Source organism: Crocodylus porosus, unplaced genomic scaffold, assembly GCF_001723895.1.
Source record: "Crocodylus porosus isolate Cpor-Errol unplaced genomic scaffold, CroPor_comp1, whole genome shotgun sequence".
Taxonomy (NCBI): domain Eukaryota; kingdom Metazoa; phylum Chordata; order Crocodylia; family Crocodylidae; genus Crocodylus; species Crocodylus porosus.
The window spans coordinates 19,323,395-19,332,772 of record NW_017728921.1 but is presented as its reverse complement, the minus strand read 5'-3'; the positions used below and the strand labels follow the sequence as shown (position 1 = coordinate 19,332,772).

The window sequence follows — 9,378 nt, the reverse complement described above, 5'->3', positions numbered from 1 at the left end:
TTTTTTTTTCTTTTTTCTTAAAGAGAAAAACCCCTGGACTCACCATTCCAGCCAGCAGGGGGCAATACCCACTGCCCTGTGCCACATGGGGAGCTCTTCCACGAGCCCCTCCAAAGTCCCAAGGCCACTGCAGGAGTGGTGAGTCCCACTGTTTTTCCTCGGGTTTTTTTCCCTTAAAGAGCCGGAGCTGAGGCGGGCAGGCAAGGGCAGCCATGTGGGGGCTGGGACAGCGGGGAGTGGGGCTCATGCAGAGCACACCATGGAGCATGGGGCAACAGGGATCCCACCAGGCAGGACCCAGTGAATCGGGACCTTTTTTTTAAAGCACTGGGAGCTGGGGCAGGTGGGGCAGCCATGGGGGGACTGAGGGAGCGAGTGGGGGTTAAGGCAGGGGATGGGGCCTGGCAGGGGCGCCCATGGTCCCCTCCCCCACTACTTACCAGCTCTGAGTCCGGCTGCAGTTCCGTGCTGCAGCGGGCAGGGACCATCTGAATCATCAAAGCTCTCCCAATCTTTTCCAAAGATTGGGACAGCTTTGAATCAATTCGGACCTTTTAATTGGTCTCCTGATTCAATTCAGATTTGGAGATTCAGCCACTGAATTGGGCCATATCGCCTCCAAATTAAATCAGTACCTGCAGCTTCACACAGCTTAACCAGCTACTGTACACAAGAGTCAACTGGCTGAGCGGCCATGATTAGGAATGGCATAGTCTTTTTGTATCATTTTCTCTTTAACATGAAGTCCTGAAGAGGCTGAAATGACCATTAATAAGAAGAGACTAGCTGGTGTGGCTGAAAGAAGGTTATAACCTCCAGTAATCAACTGTTAAAAACCAATGTTATGCTTGCTAAAATACTGCCACACAAGCCTCTGCATCTAGAGATTACATGACTTCAGAAGGCTCTGTTAAATAAGGCATTCCAGCTCAAGGAATAATGAAAGCTTAGCACAAATCAAGGCTCCATAGAACACCTACAAGAACTACTTTTTTTCTTTTTTTTTTTTTGTAGGAATACAACAGTCACTTTTGCCTATATAAAAAATATTAAAATTAGTTTATCCCTTCTCAGTTGTAAGATTTTAAAGGGACAGCAAAAATTATGGAGATACTGAAATAAACATCTGATTACATTTCGTGTGGGTGACTAGCTTACGTTGCTTATAGGAAACACTGTTCTCTTTCCAAGTGGTCACTGTTAGTCACAATAAATACTTATCTGCCCAATTTGTCTTTCCTGTGTTGCACAGACCAAGATCTTATCACCTTATGGCAGCATCACCACAGTCCCCTACATTATTACTTTAAGACTCATACAGCATTCAGGGATTTTGTTTTTAAAAACATTTTAGCAATCCATGGTTTATTTTTATGTCAAAATAGAATGTGAACATTTGTCTCTCCAGTCACAGCTGCAGTAAAGCATCACTTCTACCCCAATCTTCTACTTGCAGCCCCAGCTGTTGGAGCTTGGGAATAATACCATGGCTACAGACGACTAGTTTCATTGATTCTAAAATATTTCATTTAGGAAATCTATGTTTAAAAATCAAAATGTTGTTGTTGCCTGTATATTCAGCTGCAACAGAACATTTATACAGTTTTTACAATCACAGTAAGAGGACAATAGCCTCACAATTTCATGTGGCAAGAATTCATCACTAATTCATCCAGTCTAATTGGACTGGTTGAAGATTCCTGAGCAACTGACTATCCCCGTTTCTGTAAAGAGGATTACTGTTTTTGACAGCAACACAGAAGGCCTTCTCAAGTTACTGATCAGCATAACCTAACCATAGAAATGGAAATCAGCATAACCCAGCCATGTACTGGTGCTAGAGGCAAACATGGTTGTGGCACAATTTCTGAAAGGGGTCAAACATGCAACATTTTCCTCTTTTTGACAACTCTTGCTATCTGAAAGTGGATGCAAAAACCATGCCATGCAAGCCCTACCCCAGGACAGATCATCTATGGTTAGAATACCTGGAAAGATTATGCCCTTGAAAAAATTGGTTTGGATTTAGTAGTCAAAATAATTTCAGAATGATTTAAAACAACACTGACGTACACAAGATTCCTGAGCACTTGCAACCACAAGCATTGCTTCCTAGGCATATAGAAACATCCAGAAATTTTTGAGTAATAACATCCAGATTATAAGACTTTTTTATCTTGAAGGTATTTGTGGAGGAAGTTACCTCAGCCCAGGAAGCCCAGCTTTCCTAAGGGGAGGTCCTAGCGCAGTAGAACTGTTGTATTTGCCACTGATCCCTGCAGCATTTTTAGATGCTCCTGAGAGAAGCTAACCTTTACCCAACAAGACTGAAACAGGGCTCTCACACAATAATCCTCAAAAAGCAGTCTTGATGTAATGCTGCAGGCATGGCAGACAAGAGAGAGGCAGGAACACAGCATGTTGACTTCATACCTGCGTGTAGCAGAAGTTCCTCTGTGATGTTCATTGTTGGACTCCTTTACTAGATTTCCCTTGCAGCAAATCACCCTTAATTTGTCCTGGTAGGATGAGGCCAAGTAAATAGCTCCAGATGAAATTGCTGGCCCCAGATACCGAGGATTAGGGATCTCCAAATGGGCTCGGGCAGGAGTGCTGAGTGAAGGGGAGGAAAAATATCAGTATGATCTGGTTATTGTCCATGGTTCTTAGAAGCCTACCACGACTGCATATGGACATGCTGTTCAAAGTGCTGAGCAGATAACTTACCCTAGAGAAGCACGTGCCTGAATCTCAATCACTTCAAGGGAATTGAAATGGGTCACAAACAGATAGGGTTCTCTATAGGCTGCAGCACCACCACAGTCACAGAAAAAACACAGCACAAAGAATCTACATTAGCACAAATTTGTTAGGAAACTCACAGTGTGAACATGACAGCTTCCTGCCCTCCTACAGCCCATGGTTTGCTTTGTAGCTCCTATAGTCCATGGTTTGCTTTCTTTTGCTTTGTAGCTCTCTGTTTCTATAGTATTATGGCAGGCAGAATGTCACACAGAAGGGATTAAAGAGTAGACTGAACTGAACAAAGGCCCTAAGGTTTCATTCTGATATGATAGATTCTTGAGTACTTCACAGACTTCCAAGCATCATTAAAAATGACACTGGCCCATTTAGCCACTGTCAGTGGGAACACTAACCAAATGCATCAATTTGATTTAATCTTCCTCTATTTCTTCACGCTTCAGAAGGTCTGCTGTTTCCCAAGGCTTATAATTATCTGTTACCACAGGAAAAATTACACTATTTCTAAGAGAGTTAGAAAAACACTGAATCAGAAGCCCGCCCTTATCACCAGGATGCCTCCCCGTTATCACAGCGCCTACAATATTGAACATTCCAGAACAACGGAAATGGGCAAAACCAGAACAATTCTAGTGAGTGTTGCTCTATACCTACCAAAAGCCAAAGGCAAGCGACTCCACTTCAGGTCATCTGTCCGACTGCGTCTTCCATAGGAATCCACAAAGACACCAAATTCTGCCAAGAACCGATGTCACATGTTTGCAGCATTTACTTTTTTTTTTTTTGGCAAAGACTAATTTAAAAAAAAACCCACCAAAAATAAAAGCATATCCAAAAGGAAATCAATATGCAAACTTCTAAAAAAGGAAAGGCTTACTCTGAGCTGTAAGCTCAAATTTATTATGAACAAAATCACGCCAAACTTGATCTCCTTCAACAGAGTAACTACTTGGGTGGATGAAGGGAATGCATGGAGCAGCAACCTATGTCCCATGACCAGATCTGGCCTGCTTAGAGATTGGATCCAGCCCATTTTACCAGTGGCGAGCTGAAACCTTATTGCAGCCTAGCTATGGGATGCAGCCCAAATTCCACATTCTACATTTTACTAAAGGACAGCTAATCCTGCTGCTCCACATAATCCCAACCCTGGCTCTGTGCACAGGGCTGCTCTCTCCTCCAACACCGCAGCCTCAGCTCACTCTGAAAAACTAAGCAAGAAATAATTTAAAGGAGGCTTTGGGGGAGGGAGCAAGAGATCAGTCCTTCTCAGCAGTAACAACTGGGCACAGCAAGGGATGGGCAGCCCACAGTGCCAGCTGAGTCACAAACAAGTAAAAGGTTGCCACTCCTACACTAGACAAAACTGCTGCAGTGGGGATAGACAACTGACTCAACAGCCACAAGAAAGAATGGCAGGAGGTTTTAAGTGGAGTCTGACAAGGGTCTGTCCTGCACCCAGTGCTGTTCAGTGTGTTTGTTAGCTATGTAGATGCAGGAACAGAGAGCTTCTTGAGAAAATATGCAGAGGGCAAACTAGGGAAGGACTAAACATGCTGGAGAATGGAAGCACAAGTCACAAGGATCTTGACATATCAGAAAGTTGGCTGGGGTTAACAGGGTGAAGTTCAATGCTGACAAATGCAAGGTACTACACCTTGGGAAGAATAATCAAAAATACAATACAAAATGGGTAACACCTAGCTGGATAGCAGCTCCTTGGAGAAAAATCTAGGAGTCTTGATCATAGATTCAATGAGTCTGCAGTGTGATACAGCTGCATAAAAGGCAAATGCCATTTTGGGCTGCATCTGTAGGAACATCAGATACAAGACATGGGAGGTGATACTGCCTCTTTCACAGCACTGGTCAGGCATCATCTAAAGTACTCCACATTTTAAAAAGGACACGGAGAACTTAGAGAGGGTCTAACGATAGGCAACAAAATGATAAATGGTTTGGAAGGCAAGCCATATGAGGAGACATTGAAGGAAACAGGCCTGTTCAGCTTGCAGAAAAGAGACTTGAGAAGGGACAGGATTGCAGTCTTAGCCTTCAAATATCTGAAGAGCTGCCATAAAGAACACCTTCTGTCTCTCACTGCAGAGAGTACGATGCAAACCAATGTCTTGAAGTTGCAGTAAAGTAGTTTTAAATTAGATATCAAGAAATTTCTTCACTGTTTGAACTGCGAGGCAGTGGAACAGATCACCTAGGGAAGCTGTGGAATCTCTATCATGGGAGCTGTTCAAGAAGAGGCTGGATAAGCACTGGTCAGGGATGATCTAAGAGTAGCTATACCTATGATATACTATAGGCATTTCCTATTCTTCTGGGCTTTGCTGAATGCCACATGGGGCCAGGAAGGAATGTTTTTTTTCACCTCCTATTGCTACAGCTGCCAGGGTTTTACTCCATCTTCCCCAGAAGTATTGGTTGTTGGCTGCAGTCAAGGCTGGGAATTTTGACTAGGATGTGCCATGTCTCCTGCCAGGACTTAAACCCAGAGGTTCCTGGTCAAACAATGTTACCCCTCCACTCAGGTTCTGACCAATCACCATGTTTAGGGTCAGAAAGCAATTTTACCCCCTAGTCAGACTGGTAAGGACTTCAGGCGGTTTTGCTTTCCTCTTTTGAGGAGGGTGTGACCTTTCATTGCATCTCTTAAGTAAATTTTTAACAACTTCTGCAGCAGCAGGACACTAACCACCACTGTCCCCTTGCCTCACCTGTGGCAGGTTAGGATGCTATGCCTTGTAGCTGTATGACAGGGCTGCTTTTGTAATTCTAATAAGTTAACAAGGATTTGCATGGGATGGTTTGGATAGGGATGATTCTCCCACAGGTTCCTTCCAGCTCTACTTTTCTGTGATGCGATGATTCTATGAAAAGGCCGCTTTTCTTTTTCAGCTGTTATAGCCTCCAGAATAACTGACAGTGCATTTTGCAAATATTACTGGACTTAGGGATAATTTCAATACTAAAGCTGTTAGAACTTGAGTTCTCCTTACACTAATTAAGGTAAAGCTGTTACTTCTTATCCTGCTAGGAACCCAGCATCTGTAAATGGCTGGAAGACATATGCTAGTCACAAAAGTGTGCCTGCTGCCCAAAGAGGCTCTTACTGTAAGTTGCAGAAGAATTACTGTTGTCATGGCTAAAGGTGCCTTGTGAATTTTTGGGATATCGACCTAAAGGCTCAACAAAAACCATTACACAAAGAAATAGCTTACAACCTTTCCTTTCTCTGCGGGAAAAGTAAAGCAATCTGTTCCTATGGAAGCTAAATCAAAACAGTTCATCAACTATTTACACTAGACATTCATTGAAGAGATAACATTACAATCCCTCAGCATCTCACATAGATATTTAGTAGCAGCAACTGATCAATAAGCACAGAGAATTTAACATAACCTGGAAGAGATCTGACCAAAGCATGTCTAAATCAGAATGTTGCCATTTTAGTTTCAATATCCTGTACATCTTACTATGAAGACCAGCTATTGTTTGCCAAGCATTCTCTGGTGCTTTTAGACCTCACCACTGTCAGCAGTTAAGATTATCAAATGTTTTGGATACCATGCACCACTCAGGTAATTCAAATGCCTAGGTTCCCCAAACCACAGTTCCTACAAAAATAAAATGGCAGGTTAGTCCAACAGCTTACCATAGACTTACCGTGGAAACAAAGCAAATATTCTTCCCTCTGCCCTGTGGGGTTCACCTGTATGATACTGATTGGGAAACTGTTGGTGGAAGCAGCAAATACAGCAGAGGCTAAGGAGTGGTCATTCTTATCCAAAAACTCTGGAAGAGGGTGAAGTAAGAGACCAGTGTCAGCACCAGCTTGTCTGTAAACTAATATCTCTGGCTCCCACTTAACTAGACATGTATTTGGCCCCAAACACATTTACAGTTCTGTTTAGTGTGTGTGACAAGAACCAACTCTTACCCTCCAGTGTATACTGTTTCAGCTCAATTTCATAGAACTTGTTGGTTCCAATGACAATACTGTAACTGGTCAAATGGATACAGCTGCATGGCTCTGAAGTTTCAATTTCCTGGAACAGAAGGGCAAGTTATAGATCAACATTAATTCCCCTATATTGCTCTTACATATTTTTCTGAGTTCTAATACAATACATCCTCAGATATTCAAATCTCTTTAGAAATCAACTGCCAAAGCTGCTCAGATAAGTGAAGCCACAGGATCTTGTGAGGAATCAATATATGCTAATACATGATACATGATGTAAAATTGTACCTAACTTAGTAGGGGTGAATTGATAAAAATTTTTTTTGTCTGATACCAATGACCGATTATTAACCAGCCATATTGGCCAATACCGATTCTATAGATGATTTACAGGAATGCAGCCTGGCAGCTTGAAGAGCTGCATTCAGCCAGGAAGTCTATGCAGGAGGAAAGGGCAGATCGAGGCCCCCATGGTGAGGGAGGGAGTGGGGCAGGGGCAGGTGCTGCCCAGCCAGGGCAGGGCATGGGACAGAGCTGTGGGCAGCTCATCTGGGAGTGCAGGGGGGTGCGCGCCTCCATGCTGCTGCGCACAACCCTGAGAGACACATGGGAGGCATGTACCCCCCTGGATTTGTGTTCAGGGTGAGTGCAGGCTGCTCACCACGGGCTCAGAACCAGGAGCTATGCCAGTCTCTATCCAGTGGGGGCTGGGCAGGGCTGCACTCAGGGCAGGCAGCCGTGCTGGGAGGGGAGGCTACTGGGATACCACAGCAGAATTTTGGGGTGGCTGTAACACCCCTCCCCTCAGCGCTGCTACCACCCCCCCTCCCCCCCCCGGGCAGAGGCTGGTGCAGTCCTTGACCTTGAGCCCTTGCTCACCCTTGCCCCATGCACAAATTCAGGGGACATGCACAACAGCAGGGAACCGCCCCCCTGCTTCTATGGATGAGCTGCCAGCAGCTCCGCCCCATGCCCTGCCCCAGCTGTCATTTGGATAATTGAAGGTTTGGATAACCAAGGAACACCAAACCAAGAGCCACCCACAAGAACAGCCCAGCCAAGACAGGCAACTAGCACAAGAAATACCCAGGTAAGAGACAGGGGCCCAGATAGTCCTTGGATTAGGGGGGCAGTGCATACACCTCCAGGAGGTCTTAAATGCCTCTACACTAATGCTCATAGCATGGGGAACAAGCAGGAGGAGCTTGCCCTCCTGCTAGCTTACACTAACCCGGACATAGTGGGGCTCACTATGTGAAACTATGTGAAACTTGGTGGGATCCAACACATGACTGGGCAGTAAACATCAAGGGCTATAGGCTGTACAGGAGAGATAGAACAGGGAGGAAAAGTTGGGGTGTGACACTCTACGTCAAAGAGCAATACACATCCTCAACAAACAGCACTGGGTCAGAGGAGGGACAGACTGAAGTGCTCTGGGTCCGTATACAAGGGGGTCGGGGGAAAGGGATTTAATGGTAGGGGTTTACTACAGGCCACCCAACCAGGGGGAAGAGCTGGACTGAGAATTCTCAGGTCAGCTTGCAGAGGCAGTTAAGTCAAGGGACATGGCCATCATGCATGACCTAACTACCCAGACATCTGCTGGGAAGAACAGTCAGCCAGGTCTGACTGCTCACATAGGTTCCTAGCCGAGTTACAGGACCTCCATCTAACCCAGAAGGTGCAGTCCCACCAGGGAAAATGCCTTGTTGGACCTGGCACTGGCTACAGGAGATGACCTGGTGAGTGGACAGCGGGTTCTCAACCATCGCCTACTGGAATTCACCATCCAGTGCAGGGTGTCAAAGGCCTGCAGCAAGGCAAAAGTCCTGGACTTCAGGAGGGCAGATTTCAATGAGGTAAGAAAACTAGTTGGGGAAGCACCAAGGTCCTGGAGGGGAGGGGAGTTAGGAGTCCAGGAAGAGTGGTCGTTCCTTAAGGAGACAATCCTCCAAGCCCAAAGGGTGACAATTCCAATGCGGATCAAAGCGGGCAAGAGTACTCAAAAGCCCCCATGGCTCACCAAAAGCATCCAGGAATGTCTCAAAGCCAAAAAGGAGGCGTACACCCAATGGAAGGGAGGGGCCATCACCAAGAACGATTATACCTCCATTGCTCAGGACTGTAGGGGGGCTGTTAGGAAGGCTAAGGCAGAGATGGAACTGGGACTAGCATCCCAGATCAAGGATAACAAGAAGTCCTTTTTTAAATATATGGGGGGGTAAAAAGAAGGTACTGGGTAAAGCGGGGCCTGTGCAGGACACGCTAGGAAATCTAGTGGTCACACCAGACAACAAAGCTAACCTATTTAACAATTTCTTTGCCTCCCATCTTTTTGAGTAGGGACCGGGGTATCCCCTACACTGGAATCCCTGATGGACCCAGGGGAGGCGCAGCCAGGCCCAGGGTCAGTGAGGACCTAGTCAGGAAACTTCTGGTGGGACTAGACGTGTTCAATCAGCAGGTCCTGACCATCTCCACCCCAGAGTGCTGAGGGAATTAGCAGAGGTCATTGTGGGACCCCTGACACAGCTTTATGAGCACTCGTGGTGCTCTGGCGAGGTACCAGAGGACTGGAAAAGGAACAATGTGGTCCCCATTTTCAAAAAAGGGAGGAAGGAGGACCCAGGAAACTA

The 9,378-nt window shown here is 45.5% G+C and overlaps 1 protein-coding gene across 6 annotated transcripts in view; it reads right to left on the bottom strand.

Moving 5' to 3' along the window:
- The window catches only part of CIT (citron rho-interacting serine/threonine kinase), a 111,429-nt gene that overhangs the window by 4,946 nt on the left and 97,105 nt on the right, over positions 1–9,378 (bottom strand). For all 6 annotated transcript variants that reach the window (XM_019539237.1, XM_019539239.1, XM_019539240.1 and 3 more), the window contains 5 exons: positions 6,716–6,824; positions 6,442–6,570; positions 3,418–3,498; positions 2,728–2,806; positions 2,434–2,613 (listed from right to left, as the gene is read on the bottom strand). In XM_019539237.1, coding sequence (XP_019394782.1) covers positions 2,434–2,613; positions 2,728–2,806; positions 3,418–3,498; positions 6,442–6,570; positions 6,716–6,824 — 578 coding nt within the window. The remainder of the gene's footprint in view (positions 1–2,433; positions 2,614–2,727; positions 2,807–3,417; positions 3,499–6,441; positions 6,571–6,715; positions 6,825–9,378) is intronic.